Source organism: Pungitius pungitius, chromosome 10 (assembly GCF_949316345.1).
Source record: "Pungitius pungitius chromosome 10, fPunPun2.1, whole genome shotgun sequence".
NCBI classification, from domain to species: Eukaryota; Metazoa; Chordata; class Actinopteri; order Perciformes; family Gasterosteidae; genus Pungitius; species Pungitius pungitius.
Genome location: NC_084909.1, coordinates 11,131,742 through 11,153,496, shown reverse-complemented (window position 1 = coordinate 11,153,496; position 21,755 = coordinate 11,131,742). Strand labels below are relative to the sequence as shown.

The window sequence follows — 21,755 nt, the reverse complement described above, 5'->3', positions numbered from 1 at the left end:
TTCCCTGTTGAGCTTGTGACAAGCCAATCATGGTTCAACAGGAATGAATATCAACAATCCTAGATCTGGTTTGGACATGAAACATGGCGCCACGGTCTCTGTAATGTCCCAGTTTAAGTCAAGTGCAGTCATCGAGTGTTTGGATTCTGAAAATACACAGTTGAAGAAAGCAGGCACCATTTCTCTGCTTAGTTACTCCAAAGCACCAAATATCCAGCCATCAATCAGGGGGAGGTCTGTCAGTGTGTGCACTGGAACGAAGAGAATGTTAATGAACCACAGTGAAGTGCGTCACTCTGATATTACTGGGATGATGTCATGCTCCACTTCATTGGGCTGTGGAGGCACTTCATTAGCCAGTTTTCCCAAGTCAAACTCAGTTCTGATCCCCACCCTCCTCCACCACACACACACACACACACTGTACATAGGTACACGGCACGCGTGTTAGGCATTTCGGTGTCTTAAAAGGGGATTTTGCTAATATAAACTGGCTCACAGTCTTGTAGTGTAAATCAAGCTCACAGCACAATGATGTATAGTTTGTTTTGATCCTGTTATCTTTTTACGTCAAGTGTTGTGGAAAAAAGCCACATAGCTTTTTCTGCAATAATCCAAAATGCAATGGAACAATCCAATTGGCTTATATCTGAGGGAACGGCGTGTTGCTAACTAACAGGCTGAGCTACAGAGAGACGTCATCCCGGCACCACTCTGCGAGGAGACCACAGCATATTTTGTGATTAGTGTCAGACAACAAAAAGACCTGCTTCTGTTAACGTCAGGGAAGGACACATAGAAAGAAAATTGGTCAAATAAACTTAGTAATCTCAGTAAAACTCATCTGTAGCACAATCCCACGGTATAACTGAGTAACAACAACAACCCAACATTTACTGTTGAGTTTACCGTGCATTATGCATTAAACGTCCACTTTGTAAAACTGTATAGAAGGCAACAGCCAACCAAGTGAATACAGTGTTCCATTTAGAATTCTGGCAGCTTTAGCCAAATACCAACAAACAGGGTTGGATTAATGAGGTAAAGTCATTAGATATTTTACTGTCAAGTGAGTGTAATAAGGGATCGGTCTGTCACTTATTGCCTCATTCCAATTTGATGAACCCGTTGGCCGTTCCCATGTCTTGAACTATGCCGCTAAACTTGATTGCACACCTGCACAGGAATGTCGGCTGATAGCTTATCGGCCTCTGTCAATATCCCACCTCAATACTGTCTGTTTGGTAAGATCAGCATGACTCCCTCGAAGTTCAGACTCACTTCAGTCCACCACATTAACGTCGACACTATTCATACTGCCGAGGGGAGGGAAGCGCTCCCCTGACAAAGCCAGATTAGATTACTGCATGTGAAAAATGCAAAGGGTGGCCAGCACATCCAGTCTGTCATGCATTCAGACACGATGTTACAGGAGCACAAAAGGCTGTCCGCTGACGTCTGATGAATCCCCACTGAGTCAGCTCCACACAGATGAAAGATGACGCAAAGGTGTTCGGCATCACTTGTATAAACAGCAACAGGATTGGTGGGTTAAATAGATACTGGATTTACATAGCAATGAGTGAGATCATCAGAAAACATGCGCACGCATTCGACTCATTTCTCAATCACAAAATAATGTAGCCTACCTTTTTAATAAGAGCAGCCTGAGTTTGAAGATAAGGGCTGAAGACGGAGTGCAGCTCCTGCAGCGGCTTTGACTGCGAGAGCGGGCTCTGTGGGCGAACATTGTGAAATCAAGAAGATATTCTCTCATGCTATTGAATAAAGCGACAACAATGGGCTGTTATTAAAAGCAATGGCTCACATGGAACATTAACTATTCAGGGAATGGTGTCTTACTGTATATGTCAGATGTGTATAATGGAGGACATTGATTTGATGAATTGAAAAGCAAAAGAAATGCTAAATTAATCCTCTGTGTTTTTTTTCCCTTTGACATATAAGCAAAGACCGATCGGCTGTTGAAAAAGCGATTGGAAAATTATCAGCTAACTTGTAAAAGAAAGGATCCTAATCCTTATTTCATGCATATGACTATAGCCATATTTTTGTATCCTTTTGGTCACAGCAAGAAAATGAAGTGTGGGAAGTAAATAAAATCATGCAGATTGAATGTAAACCGATTTAGAAATATAATTAGTGAGTGATGTATGTGCCTTTTTCTGTTTTGCATTTTCTGACGTAAAGACTTTAGTCTCGACTTTCAGGCCGAAGTAGTCCTACTGTGCGTATTTGTGTTTTTGGGTGATTCATGGTGTCACTGCTGAGAGGAAGTATGCTATAATGTCAGAGGCACACACACACACACTGTTATACCGTCTGCAATTCATAACATCCATCATATTGCTTTGTTCTCTCTGTTTTTTAACCACACATTTCTTTGCATGACCAGTCTTTGGTCTAAAGTAAACAGTAGGGTGTGTACAGCATTTGCTTATTACCTTACTGTAGAACCTTCCAAACACTGCACTTGCTTTTAATAAAGAGACAGGACTAGATAAACCTGTAAGAGTGGATGATTGATGTACTGTAGGGTGTCATCCAGTGAGGAACACAGGGATCATCGGGCCCAGCAGTGATGCAGTCTTTCCGTGTGTTGGAGAAGGGGGGGGGGGGGGGGTATAGCTAGAGGTGACATCAGTTGCTTCTGATGACAGAAAGATTATGATTTTTTTTCTTTTTGTAGGTGATTTTCTCTTGAATGAGCGTATACACAATAAAAGGTCAAAGGAAATTTTCCCAAAACCAAATGCAACTGTAAATAAATTTCTTTCTCAAAATGTTCACCCAAAGTTTCGAAAGAGACATTTAAAGCCACATTCATGTTTGCAGCTACACTGTCAATAAAACAGAATTTCTGAACTGCAACAGCATGGATCTGATCTTATATTATGTTAAGTGTTCATGATTCCTGAATAAGGAATTCATGACGCTCATTCCTCTGGCACCACCAGCAGGTTCACATTTATGGTGACAATAAAAATGTCTGAACTGCAAATGTACAAATACCTAAAAAGCCTAAATTGGAATTTATTGCCTAATAGCACACATGCTAAATTGCTAAACCCAGATTGGGAACAGTACACATGTACTTTAGAATGTGAGGATCCTCATATTAGCATTTAGCGCAATACTGTATCCCTTAGAACAACTAAGGCTGTACAATCTCCACTCCAATTTCAAACAGAAATTTGTGTCTCACACAAAGGACGCCAGTGTCTAACAAAAACAAAAGTGCACAAAGTACACATTCACGGAGCTACAACCCTGCATACTCTAAATACTGTGACCATGCAGAGCTATACTCCGCAATCAGCGACTTTCACATACTGAGCAGGCTTTTTGATAGCCTGCACACGTACACGTTAATGACTCAAACAACAAACACAGTGTGTTATTTCTCTATATTCTAATGTGACAATGAGAGAAGAAGAGAAAACAATAGTTGGACAGTAATATGAAGGGCTGCTCAGTTGATACAGATTCATTTCTCTATTGCAAAGAGAATCTTTTCCCCCTGAGAAACCTTTAACCCTTAGCAGCTCCAGCATATTCAGTTTAATTCCCCTTTTGCAAGTTTCCAGCACTTTTCAAGTTCCCAGATAATTAAGAGTGAGAAGTTTAAATAACAGTAGAAGGTCAATCTATGCCCAGCAGCTCGGTGACTTCACACTATCATGCATGCTTACTGTTGTTGGTAGACACATGCCGGCTAAAGCCACCACAAGCCTGTTTTAAACATAAGATGACACCTGTTTTAATCACTCAAACGTGTGCACTAAATGCCAAGGAGGATTATAGCAGATGTCATGTCATGGATTATAGAAGCTTGATGTACACGGATGAAGCTTTTCCTGTCACCTCTGGAAATGCCACAGGGAATCACTTTAATCTCATGTGTGTGTTCCCATAGCAGCGCGTATCAGCGTGGCCGAAAAAGGCAAACATATGGCTCCTTGCAGTGTTTTTCTTTCTTAGTGCTGAAGCCTGTTTGGCAGACTCTCGTAGTATTGCAGGGGGGAGGGAAGAACCACAGCTGCTGTCTGACGTAAATGCAGCACAAACGCTCTGTTTGTGTGGTCACAGCCCCTCTGACAGCTCTAACCAGTTAATGGATTACCTCACACTCCCTTCTTCTCGATAGATCTTACAGTGAAGGTCTGAGCAGATGCAGAGGACCAATCAACAATTTAAGTGGAAAACAGTAACTGACTGTCTGTAATTATGCCGGTCAAGGCCGCTGTTTGCATATGAGCTTGATGATGACGTCGTTTGGCAAAGGCACAGCCGAGGCTTCAATTTCACAAATTAAATAAAGTTCAGTTTGTTACTTGTTACTAAACATCGGCATGTTAGCATGCTGGTGATAGAGCGGTAGGAAATGTGAAGATCCAGCACTTTTGGAGCATGATCCATACTAGTGACTTAAAGTAAGGATTACTCCGCCTTTGAATTTGGGTTGTGTTTTCAAAGAATTGGAATCTCACAAGTGAAAATTGTATTTTGTTAACCCTACTCTGCTAAAGAACCCCTATATGTCAGTGACAGAAGACTGGGAAAGGATTTAGGGAGGGACATGGGTAAGTACCAAAAACTCAATGCCATCCTTTCTTCTATCCACAGATTTAGATCAAACTTAAATAAACCATGACTTTTAAACCTTCTTGATGACGCAAATGTACTTTACCAACACAATTAACCATAAAATATCCCTTGATTTACCACCGCCATTGACGTATTTCCACACCCTTTTTCTCTAATAACATTGAAACCAAACCAGTTCTTTTGCACTGCGGTCAGTGTTTATTCCACTTTATGAACTATGAATGCAAACCACAGCCCATCTGACTCATTTCACTGAAAACCCAACATATCCAGCAGGACAACAATGCTGGGTTGGTGCGCCTCATAAGGATTCAGTCACAGCCGTTGATCCAACAGGGCACTTTCAAGGTAACACATCATTCTCCTCAAGGCCTTTGAAATTTTTTGGCGTGCCTGTCAAGCTTTTGCACAAATGAACGCACGTTTACATGCTTCTGTTAAGCTCGAGGGGCTCCACACAGAGGTCACACCTGTCCTCGCTGAGAGATTTAACTGGAGGAGAGTATTGACGTGCCGACGCGAAGACGCACCACTGTGCGAATTCTGTTGGAGCGCAGTGCTCTCTATGGGAGGCTCAGCCAGTCTCAGGGCTTTGTAAGCGTGCCCCTGAGACTTTGACGCAGGCTGCTGACATCATTGTCCATACCCCCTGTAGACCAAGCAGTCTGGTCGCTGCCAGAGAGTAGGAGGAGGAGGAGGAGGAGGATGGAGGGGAGGGAGGGGAGGGAGGGAGGGAAAAGGAGGGAAACTAGTGACTGAGGATCTGAGGCATTAAGGGAACAAGTTTCAAATGACCCACAAGCATATAATTCAAATTTAATCTAGACATATCCCTGGTGGTATGTGGCATTCGGCCGCCCACCTGACCCCTACAACCAGGATATTTATAATCAAACCTACAGGTATTTTTGCCTTCAACACATCATTAACGCAGCAGAACTGTCACCACGAACCTGACAGTAATTATAGGAAGTGAGCATCACACTGAGATAATGATGTTTGACTCATATTGTGGGAGGCATAGATAACATGAAAAAGGGGGGAGGTCAGACATGATACAGGTGCAGGTGGCATAAGTGGAAGGTTTGAAAGTAATATGTTTTATTTAGTAGCGGACAATAGTTTTTTGAGTATTGAAAAAATATGTTTTGCTTTTCAGTCGGTCGTTCTTATTTATCTCTGCTGCTAAGAATAGCATGATGTCTGAATGTGGAACGTGTGCTTTGAGCGGGATGAGAAGATGCACACAGTGACGGGTGATTCCTGCTTCGCTGTCTCTATTCTCAGTGTGTCACATCATGACATTTACTTGCTGCAGAAAAGATAATGAATGGAGATAAACTATGGCAGAAAAAGGGTGGGTGACAGAAGATGCAAACAAGAGGGGCCTTTGTGCTGCAGTCAATCTGACGTTAATCATTATAGTGAGCTTTGGGTGGTCTGGTGTTTGATAAAGAGAGAGGGGTAGTTTGGACGAAGAACAGAAGAGGAACTGTGTCAAACTATCTGAGGTCTGCTTTTATCTCACAACACCCCTAGCAACAAAATCCAAACACAATTCAAAACACTTTCTAGCAGAAATAAGGGCCCACTCTACAGCTTCCTGTCCGTTGACGACACGTTAGACAGCTGCACCAGTGTTTGTGCAAATTAGGAAAATGTAAGACAGTGCCTCTTTTCATAATGTTGAAATTTAGAACTCAGTAGTTGAGTCAGTAAAATATAAATGTTATCTAAACTAGAAGGGTTTGTCAGACACATTTAACCTTTAACAGGGCCGCACTCTGACTCTCTTTGCATTGTCTTATTTTTATTATGAACAAAACGGAGCACATGTTTGGCTTGTATTATTTGTGTAAATCAGCACAATTACAAAGTCTGCAATATGTGCAATGTTTTGCTCAAGGTGAAACATTACCATTGACTCTGTATGCAATCTGGCCTGGTCAATGACTTGCTTTGCCTTCTGTCTGAACAGCCATTCACTGGAAACATATATTATCCAAGACCAAAATGTATCTCACTGTGACCATTTTATAACCTTACCTCCAAACCAAGTCTTAACTCTAAAGATGATTTTCATTGTGGGGACCTTGGCACAGTTTGTTCTCAAAAGGGAAGTAGTACCTGCAGTGTTGAAATGAACAACATGAGGGATACACACAGCACTGCATGATGGTGTTTTTTAAGAACATTATGTTCTTCACTGGTTGGTACAGTTTCATCTTCTATATCACCGGAATCTAACCATGCATATTAAAATGAATTGACTGCTGACTGATTCCACAGTCCTGCAGCTCTGCAGGAAGCTGGACAAAAAGGTCTGTAATCCAATTCCCTGTGAATATTGTGCATGTCGACGTATACTTGTGTCTACATCCCAGCTGTTGATTGGAAAAAAAGAAAAGTAAGAAGACCAGTGACCCCTGACCACCTCACAACTCATCCTACAAATCACGAGGACTGACCTTTTGACCCCGGCTCTAGCTTTTCTTTTTTGGTTTTGGTGCAGGAGAGCATCCTTTCCCCTCCTTCCCGTTGGTCTGGAAGGTCCAGCGCTCAACACACAGATGTCCCGAATGTCATTTCTGCCTCTCGGACACCCTCGGTCACCCAGCTTAGGTCCCTTAATCCACGCTTAGCTGCTCTTTTCTCTGGCAGACTTCTCTCAAACTCTTTACCACAATGAAAACGAAACATTACGTTTCACTCAGCTTCGGAGATGTTGGAGGTTAGCCGGATGAATGTAAGTAAAGAAAATTAAGAAAAGGAGGAAAGTGAGTCTGGGGTAAACAATGGAATTTGTCAATTTATTGAAATACGTACTGTATGTGCAAAAGTTCCCAACTCGATTATGTATTAGTGTCTGTGCTTATATATGCACACTAGAGCATGTTCTTTCTCTCGAGAACCAGCTCTGGGTTGCTTGCTTCTTTTGACAAGTCATCTACTAAATTTGCTCTCAAACATTCTTCCAGCAACATTCCTTGACTTATCAGTCAAGGAATGTTGCTGTCCTGCTTTAGTGGCCCAGCTGAGGGACCATATGGACATTGAGTGGCATGATCAAGAGGACAAGATGCCAGTAACACCTGGAGGGATAACTTTTTTTCTTCCCCCATCTGGACTCAGTGTCACGTTCAGGTCATTCTTGTTATTCATCATTTGGCAATATGTTGTCCAGCACTTTTGTCCAGAATATATCATTTGTTCACATGCAGTTATTTTCAATCTCCAACAGTCTGACAATGTCAGCCCCCTAACCTCCACCCCCCTCTTCCTCCTACATCCTGCAGTCTGGTGTAGCTGTGATGACTTTATTTGCTCTATACATGATTTGATCATGTATAGAATGTATAGATGCCTTTCTGTTGATTTTCAATTGGTCCCATTTATCAAATCCATTTCATCATGAGAAGTTCAATTTGGTAAATCCCTTGTTGTTTCATATTTTGTGAGTGTGGATGGAGTGTGGAGACAAAGGAAAGTGACCCAGACTTTTCTTTAAATGAAGAAATCATCTATAGCAGTTAAATAAGAGCATCATTCTGCCTCACTCACAGCTTGCCTCTTTCGTATAATTCTCCTCGCTGCTCGCTCTGTTTTTCTACCCTTTGTGTCTTTGTTTAATTTTCTCCTTTGCTCACTATTTTTTAAATTGCATCAATTCATTGAGTCTATCTACAACAGTGCTCAATTAATTCCCCTTGTCAAGCGTACATCACCTTTCTAGGTACCCCACATCCCCTTCTTCTGCCCCCCTCAGCTCTGAATAATAAGCTGATCCATTGTATGACGCACATGGCTCTGTCTCCTGAGGGGCTTTTGCGCACACAAGCATTCATAAAGACTCTGTGTAGCACTGTGTGCAGAAACAGGCGGTGGCCAGGTATTACATCTTGAGATAACCGACACCACAGGATTATTGTATCAGTGGCTGTGCCTGATAAGAAGTAACAATACATGGTGCATTCTTGAGCAGAAAATGCCTTTCTTTTTCTTAACATGGTGATTTTAAAAACAGATTGCGTTGCTACCAGGGGCATTAAATGACTTTGCATATGAAAGTTTTCTTACTCTGCCTTGTGTCTCAAGTTTGCATGACCTGTTTGCCTTAAAGCCGAAAGAAACACAAACACTATATATTTAAAACCAATCTCTCAGCATATTGTTTCAGAAAAAGCACAGAGGTATCAACAAAACAATAGCAAAATGACTGCAAAGCCACCATCACAAAATTATACTACTATACTACAATGTTTTTTTTATTAAAATGGCATCACACTAACCAGTTAGAAGATTTGTTGTTTTGAATGAAAGAGAAACAAGGTTAGCCATTTGCATGTTGTGCCTTCTGAGTGGAAAGGTTGTGAAAATCAGTGACATAAATCAAGCCTCTTTTCCAGCTTTCTGCCCCCCTAAGGGCCTGTCCCACTAAACTGCTGTGGAAATGCAACCAAATAATCAGTCTATTGTGTATTTCCACACAACACTGTGCCCATTCCTTGTCATTAAATGGATCCTTTTCCAGTTCAACTTGTGACTTTATTGTCCCACCTCATACAATGATTTATTGGAATTTAAAACACAAGCCCCTAAGTAAGAAAAACGTGTGTGAAAAACACACTGAGACTGTTTATTTGAGAAGTGGTGTTGCTGGACCTCCTGGATGATAGCTTGACGCACAAGCTCATGAGGAGAGCCCCGCCTGCCAAAGTCAACAAGCAAAGACTGACCCATGTTAATTACCAAAGAAGAATGGCATCACTGTCTTCCACATGACACAACGAGACCAATTCATTAGAGCATTTTGCAAAATTGTCACGTGCACAAACTAAATTAGATAATAAATGTCCTGATGTCCGTTGTTGGAACACCTCCGGTAGTCAGTCAGTGCCGTGTACTAATAAAGAGGTACCAATACATGCAAATATCACAATTTTAAAAAAACGCAGCGAGAAAACTGGAATATTGTGTCAACTCCTTACCTTCTTCATAAAATCTCACACACATTACACTTCCAAAACAGGAAGTTCTGCATGATTACCTCGCAGCAGACCTGGTATGAACTGGCTTAGCTGTGTTTCACTAATGTGTGTAAGCTTGATGGGCGTTTGTGTGGTGATTATGAAAGCTGGTCGCAGTAGCCAAGAAGCTGTGTTACAAATTCAACATAAATGTAAGAGGCAGCTATTGAAAACCAGTGGAGGGAGCAAAAGGGGAGTGACCCGTGCAAACAATCAGGACAGCAACATTTAGGCAGATGTTGACTCGAGACTGCCATATTTGCATGTATGTCATTCATTTATTAATGTGGTATATAATGGTGGTCTGAGAAATGTTCATTTGTTTACATCAGGTTTAAGTGAAGAACGTATCTGTACATTTAATCATGTAAACAAGAAATCATAACGAGACAAATACAGGTGAAGTCAAAATGAAGGCAGTAGAGCCTGAGATATCCCGACTTTTAATCCCTAGTATAGGTCAAGGTCCAAAGTGGTTGAGCCTTCCAACAATGCAATTCAGGGGCATCTATTATTATTATTATTATTACCCCCGTCCAACCATCTGCTTTTTTGAGCATTTTTCCAATAACGTTTAAAAAATGTGTTGAACTGAAGATGTTCAAAACTGGTTTGAAGTAAATGTTATTTCGTTGACAATTTAAAGGCCTTGATTGAACATTTATACCATATTTTGCCAGAATTTGTCACTGTGATTTTTTAAAATCTGCATGTTTAAATCGTATGATGTTTACCATCTTTTATTGATTTCTTTCAGCGTGCTACCAAGCTAAGATTTTCTAACAGTAAAGATAAAGCATATTTCTGCAAGTATGTGTATCACAAATCAAAGTATCAAAATGATTAGCTGTAGCTTGTGTACCAAATGTCAAAAAGTATGTATTAAATGTTAATGCAATATATAACATAATGAAAGTATTAGGCTAAGGCATTATAGGGAGCCGGCTTTTGAAAGAGTTGCAGTGTTGCAGTGACGCTTCATACACAGCATAGGTTAACAAGGGCTTTCAGACGTAGTTCGATACAAGTATGACATTTACTTGTTTACGCCATTGTGTTTAATCTTGTTATGTGGATGCCTTTAAAGGATTTTCTGCTGCCTTGTGATCCTGACCTTGAAATCACGATGGACCTTCATATGTGTTGTCTCAAAGGGGAAATGTGAACTTAATTAGATCTGATAGTTAGACATAATTACATGACACCACAATGTTTTTATCTCCACTTTGAGGGAAAGTTCTTGCCATAATTGTTGTTTTTCATAATGTCGACAGCAGCCAGTTGTAGCACCGGTGAAAGGGTGCAACACAGTAAATATCTCAGCATGCTCATGCAAACTACAAGTCCTGGGGAGAAAATCCTGACTAATTACATTCTGTCAGGCTACACAGGAAAGTGTGATTCCTCAAAACTAAAGTAAGAACTAAAAGAGGCGGAAGTACCTCCCCGAGTAGACCTTTGTGCACTCACATTTGAAAAAAAAAAAGGTAACAAGAAGCACAAGAGCAAAGTTGCATGTGGCTTTTTCTTTGCGTATGAATGTGCAGTGAAACATGCCTGATAAGTTACCTTCTTTTAGTAAATACCGATAACTCCTGAGAACAAAACAAGCTCAACAGTGTATATTTGTATATATCATCTCTTTGCAGATACTCTTAACATTACTGATAGCAGAAATTTTGTCTTTTGTTTCCTACACACACAGAAAATACTTGAACCGTCACTGCTTGAGTTTGGCATGTGCTCATGCCTAGAAGTTGTGCCTGTGAGACTGATTTGAGTCGAATTCGGTTTGGCTAACGCTTAATATATTCATACACGTCTCAACTCAAGGGCATACTTTACTTTTTTTAAGTCATCCATTAAAAATGAAATAAAAAACATATCTGCAGATTATCTGGTTTAGTGTTACAAACTACCATCGCACTTGACCCCACATTCCATTCGTTCATTTGTGTTATTTTGTATGGACCAAAATCGCAAGTTAGCCTCAGAGGGCTTTTCAGTCTGTACACACGCAACATCCTTTGTCCCGAAACCCTCACATCTGCACAGTGGTATGGCATGACCACTGCAGCGACAACCACCATCAGGTATATGAAAGCTGGTCCACAGCAACCCGTGGGGAGGCAAAGCACAAATACTAAAGAAGCAAAGTGGGTATATGATGAATGTAATAGAAATGTGATTAATATTTATAATAAAATGGTGGCAGATGTCACCATTTTATTACAAAATGGTAGCAGATGTCAGCAGGTCCATGGCAGGAGACATGAACAGGCAGGCAGACAGAACAATGATCCATGGAAACCTGTGAGGCGAGAAAGCACAGATACTCTGTGGAAGAAACAAAGTTAGTGATGCACATTAATGTTGACACTTATAGTAATGGTAATAATAATGGTGTTGGAAGCGGTAGGTGTCAGCAAGGTCAGGCAGGAGGCAAGACCAGGGTCCATGATCTAAAGAAACGTGCGAGGCAAGAAATCACAAAAACTCTGGGGAAGTTGAATTAGTAATGTGCATTAATGTGAGAGAGTGAGAGACAGAGAGAGAGAGAGAGAAACAGAGAGAGAGGAACACGGTGTGTCCTAAGAAGTTCCCCGGCTGCCTATAGCAGCTTAACTAAGGGCTGCTCCAGGCTAACCTGAGCCAGCTCTAACTATAAGCAAGTAATCAAAGAGGAAAGTCTTAAGCTTTAACTTAAGTGAGCTGACTGTGTCTGATCCCTGGACTGAAAGTGGAAGCTGGTTCCACAAAAGTGGCTCTTGATAACTGAAGGCTCTGACTCCCATCCTACTTTTTAAGACTAGTAACCCAGCATTTATGGAGCGCAGCTCTCTAGAAGGGCAATATGGTATTATAGGCTTCTTAGGATAAGACAGTGCCTCACCGCTAAGTGCCTTGTAGGGGAGGAGAATTCTGTTCTTGATTCTCAAGTTCCTCATTTACTGTATATTACGTTGATGAAATAAGGCAAGTTTGAATATCACTAAGATATTCTTGACGTCAAACAAGCTGGTCGCTCTTCTCTGGCTTGATCTACAGATACAGTTGAATATCGTCTGCAAAAAAATGTAAGTTTATGCAGTTTTCTCTTATAACATTGACAAAGGATGTTGTCAGAGGCCTTTTGTATGAAACCTATAAGAATTGCACTTAAGGAGAACTGGGGAGCATCGATTGTCTACGGATTTAATCTTTTAAAGTTATTTTTTCTTTGTTACTGGGGATTACAAACACAAAACATGGGAAATGTTGGTCCAGGTTGAAAAAACTGATTAAATGCTGAAACTCCGTTCAAGTAGTTTTCTCATCATGTTGAGAGAATCTGATATATAATAACAGTTGATAGAACTGTGTCTGTTTTAAAAACTCAGGAAATTAAAAATATGTAGGTTGTTTTGTTGTTAGCGTGCATTACATATTGCGTGACCTTTCAGCTGAAACGTTTTGTATGAAATTTGCATTCCCTTAACAATTTAGACTGTGGGAGGGAGCGATCTGTCTCGCTACTAAGGTTGATTTTTGGTATTCACCAGAACACACTTTCTGCCACAGATAATCTGCAACGTAGGCCAGATCATTCCACCAGCAGGCTGGTACTTTTTCACTGACTAGTCAGTGCATTTACTTTGTTGAGAGTTTGGTAGTATTTTTTGTAGAATAGAATATTATAATGGAACAGACAGAGTATAAAAAATCCATAACTTCTAATCAAACAAATATAATATGAATGAACATATGAACATATGAATATGAATATGCAGCACATATCCAAGTGTATCGATTATTTCCATGTATAATAACAAAAAAGAGCAGGATAAAACAGAGTAAGATATAATTTAATAAAATACATTAAATATACACATGGATGTGTTATATGTTACAATTTTGAGTATAAGTTCCTAGTAGTTTAAATAAGTGGAACGTTTTTAATAAGTGTTTTTAAATAGAATCACCAGTTGCTTCCTGTTTCTGTTTCACCCGCGCACTCGGGCTGTGAAATGAGTGCGAGGCAAAAGCCCGGCAGAGGGAAACATCACGTGGTGTCACATCTCTACAACTGACGTCACCGTCCTCATCTCCAAGCAACCCCTCCATCAGCACGCACGTCACCGTGTGCCCGAGCCGCGCGGTTGCCCGGCAACCTGTGCCTTGCGCTCAGGCCCGGCCTTGCCTTGCACCCAGCTCGCAGCTCTGACGCGGGTGTGACGTTAATAAGGTGGGTATCAATTTGTTATGGCGGCGGAGGGAGGAGGCGGGTGAGGTGGAGGAGGAGTTCCCCCTGTGAGTGCCGAAGCCCTCTGCTCTGCATTCCGGCGGAGCGCTCAGCCACACACCGGCCGCAGCCGAGTCCCGGGCCGAAAGACTTGTTGTAAAAAGCCGAATTATAGAGGCGAAAGAAAAAGTTTATTCTTCGGTGTTTTCCACATTTATTTCATACTTTTCGTCGCTGTGGTTGTGGAATGATTTACGTCTCTTCAGAGAGCTGTCTGAACTGCGAGAGAAGGTTGTTGTCCGTTTATTAAGGTAAGACGAGACTCCTCTCCATTGGAGTCGCCTTACTACCTTACGTTTTCCTTTCTGTAATCTTGTCATTTTCTTACACAATCCAAAGATACGTGTGTTCTGGTTTCAGTTTCATATGAAACTTGGTTTCATATGAAACTAAAACCACCACTGCTAAGATATATCGTAAGATATATATTCACGTTTTAATTGAATTGGAGCTATGGGATTGACGTTATAGAAATATGCCTTTATTATTTTTTAAGCCGTATGATGTTGATAGTATCTCACTGACTCCCGACCAGTACGCTTAAATGAATGTGTTGTAACGTTTTCAGCTGCTGCACCACCGACATGTTAGCCCATTGGGTCACAATATGCAGTTTAACAAAGAACACTGAAAGGGTTCCCTTTGTCTCTGCAGGTAGCAGCCTTATACTTACCCAACTCCTGACCGTGGCTGCAACATGGTGATCATGACTGAGAACAGCCGGGGGGCTCAGTCCAGCCCTGCCCAGGGAAGACCCCTGCAGGTCGGATTTTATGAGATCATCCGCACCCTGGGAAAGGGAAACTTTGCCGTGGTGAAACTGGCCAAACATAAAGTCACTAAAACACTGGTCAGCAGCTTTCCTCCAAATCCGGTGACTGTATTTACACATTATCAAAGCTGCATGATTCTAATTTATTCCAATGTTTATTTTCAGGTGGCTATTAAGATCATTGACAAGACCAGACTGAACCCCTCCAACTTGGAAAAAATTTACAGAGAGGTGCAGATTATGAAGCTGCTAAACCACCCCCATATCATCAAACTCTACCAGGTGTGTATTATCTTTTGTGTCTGTGTGCAGAAAAGGCGTGTGAGTGCATCGTTAAGTTATTCATCCTGTATATCGCCCACTGTGAATGCCGGTTGTGTGACGGCGCAGAGTTCAGTAACGCATGCATACATATGAGAGTAAAATGCAATGGTGTGGGAAACTTTGCAAAATGCGTACTCATGTATTTACGTCATTAACACAACTGTGGTGCATGTTTATGATTAAATGTGCATCTGCGGTGCAAAATAAGGTGCATTCATTATCTGATGGTTTTGGACCAGCTTGTTGGGAGCTGGTGACTCTTAAGAGCACATTGAATCATGTTTACAGCACAACGGCATTAGTGCAATCCCTTTTGACCTCCCCCTGTGAGTGTCTGCATGTGCCTGTGTGTGTGTTAGAGAGATACATTGAAAATAATAATGACTACCTGTCAGTGTTAGGCACAAGGTGTTTTCAGTTGTATGACAGTTGAGGTGATGGTGAATGCAGAGAAGGGTCTGGAGGCTTCTGGTTAAACAAACAGGTGTCCAAAGGTCCGACAGTTGAGCCAATTAGCATCTGTTAAAGCTAAGGGCAACGTGTCTGCACGTGACGTGAAAGCCCCACATAGCGCTGCTTTACTTCTAATCATATTGAAGACTTAGTCAGGGAAATCCGCTTTTTTTTCCTCTGCTGGCTTTTCCTGGGCTTTCCTCTGCTGGCGCGCGTCTGTCAAGACACAAAGGCCGCGGTGCCGTTTTCCCTACTTTTGATGGATTACTATCGGTTATTAAGCTGCCAATCAGTATTTATTACAAAATGATGTGTCTTGGCTAAAACAATAAAGGCATGCTATTATTCTTTTCTTTCTATTTTTACAATCATGAAAGGTCTACACAATAAGACAATAGAACTATTGACAGAAACTGGAAGGGAGAAACCTTCGCTTTGTCCGGCTCCACAGTTGTGAGGATTTGCTTCTTTCCTTTGCCTTATGTAATTGTTAACTAAATATTCAGTGATCAAACTGGCAGATAATGGATCAGCATTTTCAATAAAGATTTAATAGAGTAACTACCACTACATTTTCACAGCTGGAAATCTGTTGGTTACAATAACAATACATGTAAAATATTATCAGGGAACCTATTCAGTATTTTGAAGATGAAATGAATACGATTGTATTATTATCAGCCATGTCCTGTTAAAGATGCCATCACAGCTCTGATGTTCGACCTGGATGACCTCTTTCTGTGTGATGCAGCATGCATCCTTTTTTCCGTGCCCTTGGGTTGGCGGAAGCGATGCTGGTCAGATGGTTTGGTGCTCAATGATGGGTCCAGGACCTCTGGCCTGATGAATTAGCTGCTGCTTCTTTTCCCTCACGGATCTTATGAGAGTAAAATGTTATTTTTATGCTCTTGTCAAGGACCATTGAGGCATGTCTCAATTTGACCTTGCATCAATCACACACTCCCCTGTAAATGTAAAAGATTTCAGATATGTCAGACTAAATTACAAGAAATGTGTACGATTCGAGACATCTAAAATATTTGCATGTAATGGAAAGAAGTAGCCATCAAACAGAGTCCTCGATTTGAATAGTTCTTCACTTAGCAACCATGGAGCTACTTCATGGAAAATGAAATGAAACATTTGCGTCGTAAAGGCTTAATCGTCCTCGGTGGTTGGCTTAAGGGTCCTTGACGTGCTGTGCCTGTTCTCGAGAGCTGTGACGTCAGCTGCACCTCAAGGTGACAGAGCCCCAGGGAGCTGCTCCGTCTCTGATAAAGACGGCTCCCCGCTCCGAGGGGACAGCATATCGAATCCTCCTTCTCTCGGCTTTCTAAAGGCGCTGTTGGACAACATAAATTAAACTCCAACATTCCGTGGAATTTAGTGATATTTAATTAAACGAGCCAGCAGCATTTCAGACAGGGCTTTGTCGTATGACGAGCTGCTTTTCTGATCAACTACGGCGTCCCTGAGGGCTCCCGTGGGAAATCAAAGCTTTCTATGAGCTCCAAGAAAAGCATCGGGAATGGCGTCTTTCGTACGTGATTGCAACTTGGGTGTTTTTGAAACACTCGTCAGCCCGTGTGAATATGTCTGTTTTCTATCATTCAAAGAGATAAGAGATAATCCGCTGCCAACTAGCCAGCCTTAGGGATAACATGTATAATAATTTGTCTGTGTATACATGTATTTACCCCTCTGGGATTGTGGTATAAATGGGTTTTAAAACACATTCATAACACATAATAAATCCATGGAAAAATCAAGGTGCCTGCAGCGGGTTGAACCAGAGGACACGAGGACAGGTTTTTCCCTTCATGTTCACCAGCGGCTAATGACACAGTCGTTTTGAACTTTTCTTCACTCTTGTATCTCATAGGTAATGGAGACCACAGACATGCTGTACATTGTGACCGAGTATGCGAAGAACGGAGAAATGTTTGGTGAGTTAAGATTTTCAAATATGTTTTTGTACTATTAAAATGACGGTCGGCTCGAACTAAATCCTCCTTCATCCCGTCCAGACCACCTGACCACAAATGGCCGTATGAGTGAAGATGAGGCACGAAAGAAGTTTTGGCAGATTCTCACAGCCGTGGACTACTGCCACCGACACCACATTGTTCACCGTGACCTAAAAACAGAGAACCTGTTGCTGGATGCCAACATGAACATCAAACTGGCTGGTAGGTCCGCTGCTAATTGTTAGTTATGATGATCAAGGAAGTTGAAAGAAATAATCAATCTGACACGGTCTCTTTGAACCCTCCTGCTGTTTGGCATTCTGTTGATTGTCCCCTGAAGGAAGTAGTAGACTATTCTGAGTCAAGTGATTGGTTTAGAAAGACTAGACATTTTATGACTTGTGAATGCTCAATATGATCTCATGATCTGAAAGGCGTCCTGAGCTCCTCATTGAAGAAAAAACATACAAGTTTGAATAAATGTTGTGTATCTCTTCCTGTGTACTTACAGACTTTGGATTTGGAAACTTCTACAACGCAGGGGAGCCTCTGTCCACATGGTGTGGCAGCCCGCCTTATGCTGCCCCCGAAGTGTTTGAAGGGAAAGAGTATGAAGGGCCGCAGCTGGACATTTGGGTGAGTTTGTTTAAGGATAATGTAGACAGAATTGTTCAATCAAGCACTCATTTTCTACTTATGCTAATATCCTTTTTGCAATTTTATTTACAGAGTCTGGGGGTGGTACTTTATGTTCTTGTCTGTGGCTCTTTTCCATTTGATGGACCCGGCCTTCCTGCACTCAGACAAAGAGTCACAGAGGGACGATTCCGAATCCCTTTCTTTATGTCTCAAGGTATAATGGCAACAACAGCGTAAAATACTGCTAATTCTTAATTCGGCCTGAATCAAAATCCCCAAATAAACATTCTATTTCTTCCTCCAGACTGTGAAAACCTAATCCGTAAGATGCTGGTGGTAGACCCGGCCAGGAGGATCAGCGTGGCCCAGATTAGGCAGCACCGTTGGATGCTGGCAGACCCAACAGCCGCCCGCCAGACCTTGAGCCATTCCCTGACAGAGTACAACTCCAACCTCGGGGACTACAGTGAACCAGTGTTGGGCATCATGAACACGCTGGGCATCAACCGCCAGAAGACTATCGAGGTGACTGAACGTGGTGTTATACCTGGATTTCATTCAAAGAATATACTGTGAAGAGAAGAAGAGTTGGGTGTAAACTTGCATTCAGAATCACAGATGGTAGAAAAAAAAGAGGAAACACCACTCATCTGCTGCGTCTCCTTTTTCTCAGTCTCTACAGAGCAGCAGCTATAATCATTTCTCTGCAATCTACTACCTGCTGCTGGAGAGAGTGAGAGAGCATCGCAACCAACAGCTGAGTCGCCAGTGTGGGACGTGGGGCCAGAGATCCCGGAGCACCTCCGACACCACCAGCCCAGAGGTAAGCGCTTCAGCTGTGTGTAATGACTTTAAAATTATACCTAGACCTGATGTAACATGCAGCTTTATGCTTGAGGTTTAAAACGTGGTGTGCTGTCTGCTTGCTTCTAGGTGTTCATGGAGTCCACCGACAGCTATAGGAGCACAGCATTTTCAATTCCGGCCAAAAGCACTCCTCAAGTGTACCCGGAGATGGAGTACGACCAAAGCGGGCTGTTCCAGGTAATGGACGATTAGACACCATTAAGCAGCTCAGACGTTGGGAGGCTTCACACTCTTGCCCTTATCTACTGATAATGCAAATACTGCGCCTGTCAATGAGTGGCTAACAGTCTAACTCCTTCGGTTTCAGCGTGTGGTGTTTCCAGTGGAGGCCAGTCTGAACAGACTGCTCTGGAACCGCTCCATCTCACCCAACAGCCTGCTGGAGACGAGCATCAGCGAAGAGGTGCGACCCCGGGACCTGGTGGAGGAGGAGGTAACACAGACTCCTGGGCCTCTTCTCCCTCCCACTACCACCTCCCGCAGACACACCCTGGCTGAGGTGTCGGCCCGTTTCCACCAGTGCAGCCCCCCATGTATGTATGTGATACCATAGCAGTCAGTCCACGCTCTTTTACGCACACAGAGTTGTAATGTCTTCTCTGTTCTGCTTCTCTAGGTATTGTGGTCTGTCCCTCAGATGGTGCCTCTTCGGATGGCTGTCTGAAGTCCTCATCCAGTGCAGTTCCCACTTTGCAGGAGGCTCGGGGTGAGATGTCAACCTTTCTGGCCTCTGGGAATAAGAGTGGAGCTCTGCTGCCTGCTGGAGCTCCCCTGACCGTCTCCTCCCACCTCCTGCCCCAGGGCCAGGCTCGCCTGCCAGCTGCCAGCTTCCAGGAAGGCCGCAGAGCCTCTGACACCTCCCTCACACAAGGTACAGGAGCACTAACAACAAGATTTGTTTACCCACTCTGATTCAGCTGACTAAAAAAAAAAAAAATAAGGTGTCACATTATCGGATCAGAGGACGATTGCGTAACTCTTTCCCATGTCTTTCCCAGGCCTTAAAGCTTTCCGTCAGCAGCTGAGGAAAAACACACGTACTAAAGGACTCCTGGGATTAAATAAGATTAAGGGTCTGACGAGGCAGGTATTTCCTCCACTCTCCAGTAACCGTGGCAGCCGAGGCGCACCGGGTCCAGCTCATTGCGAGCATCGCAGCATGCTAGAGGAGGTGCTGCACCAGCAAAGGTGAGACACCTGCAAGTTAATGCATACAAGCATATTTGAAAAGCCTTGATGCAAATAGAGAGTCTGATCTTTGGTCTGTTTTCCAGGATGCTACAGATCCAGCACCAACCCCAGTCTCCGATCCAAGCTGTTCACACAGGACCTACACAAAATCCTCTGCTATTTCTGGCCCAGCAGCAGTCACCCTCTCCTCCACCTTCTACGGTGTTTGCTTCCCCCTCCATGTTTGACACGACCATCCCCTCCGCCCTGCCTTCTCAGCAAGCTTCGGTGGGCTTATCGCACGGCCCCTGGAAACAAACCCTTAAGACCTCCTCCTCCGGCGGCTCCTCGTCCTCCTCATGCTGCTACGCTTCTTCTCTGTCCCCCGTGGCCTCCGCTGCTTACCTTCTAGAGGCTCGTCTGCACATCAGCCAGCAAACACAACCTCAACCCCCCATCAGCCTTCAACAGCAGCCCCAGTCTACAGTACGAGGCACCTTCCCCATCGTGTCCAAACCTGGATTGTGGAGCATAAGCTCGGCCTCCATCACTGACCCGGACCTGCAGGAGTTGGGTTCGGCTGCACAGCAGCTCAGTAGCTGTGTGACGGTGAAATAAAGGCACCAGCGATTGTTCTGTCTGTGGAGGAAATCTTGATTCTTAGCCGAGAAGAAAAGAGAGCAGAATTGAGGAGAAAGAACCACAAGCGACAAAAGTACACTTTATTCAACAACGTGCGGTACACCTATGAGTGTGTGTCCCTTCCACGTATGTATGTTGTGTACTCTTTTGATATCATAAGCTATAGACTAAGCAATAATCAAACTCTGGACAAGGCGTTGAACCAGTATCAGACATCCAGAGGAGCAATAATAGATCTAAAACTCTCATTAGCTAACTTGAATTAAATGAGAGCTGAAACTAGCCAATAGAAATATTACTTACATGTTTCTATTATGTCTAAGTTCATTTTCTTATTTTGTTGAATACAGGAAGCCTCTCGTTTTCCTCATTATATTTTAGACACTTCTTGTGTCATTTCCTGTACTCAATGTTTTTCACCTCACTGGACAAAAGACCAATATTTCTCTTTTCTTTTTTTCCATTTTGTCCGCCTTGTAAAGAGACATTTCTCTGTAGCAGTGCAATGGACATCCAATACAAGGCCCAAAGCTTCACTGAAGGACTTGATTTGTATTGAAACTGTGATTTTTTGTTTTGTTCTTATAGCTACGCAAATGCTGCTTTTACCTCAAGTTTCAAAAAGACTGCTACATCCTTATCAGCCAAAAATGAAGGAAGATGGTTTCTGGCTTATTGACTAAAGCCCAACAGGTACATCACCTTACATTTGAGGATACATAATGTAAGCACCTTCAAGTAAGATGCTGTTTCTACCTCCGCGGGCAATTTGGAAAGCTGTAAAAAAAAAAAAGTATTCACTGAACAAAAAGTGTTCAATACGAGAATATCGGAAGATAGACAACTGTCAATTAGACAAAACAAAGACTGTGGGAACCGTGCAATATTTCACATTGAAATACAGAAGAAGGATGGGGCTCTGCATAGGATAGTCAAAATGTACATTTGCCTGAGTTGTTTTGTGTTATTCCGTTTTGGTTTGT

General features: G+C 42.5%; 1 protein-coding gene across 2 annotated transcripts; it reads left to right on the top strand.

Moving 5' to 3' along the window:
- Window positions 1–13,913: 13,913 nt before the first annotated feature.
- sik1 (salt-inducible kinase 1) lies at window positions 13,914–21,510 on the top strand. 2 transcript variants are annotated; one of them, XM_037489177.2, is made up of 14 exons: window positions 13,916–14,189; window positions 14,593–14,788; window positions 14,876–14,992; window positions 17,370–17,433; window positions 17,515–17,676; window positions 17,966–18,090; window positions 18,184–18,307; window positions 18,398–18,618; window positions 18,767–18,916; window positions 19,027–19,137; window positions 19,268–19,493; window positions 19,577–19,831; window positions 19,959–20,148; window positions 20,235–21,510. In XM_037489177.2, the coding sequence occupies exons 2-14, from the start codon at window positions 14,636–14,638 to the stop codon at window positions 20,746–20,748; spliced, it is 2,412 nt and encodes an 803-aa protein (XP_037345074.1). In that variant the 5' UTR covers window positions 13,916–14,189; window positions 14,593–14,635; the 3' UTR covers window positions 20,749–21,510. The 2 variants fall into 2 exon arrangements, with proteins under 2 accessions (XP_037345073.1, XP_037345074.1); XM_037489176.2 differs by having other exon boundaries at window positions 13,914–14,189; window positions 14,593–14,992.
- Window positions 21,511–21,755: the final 245 nt, after the last annotated feature.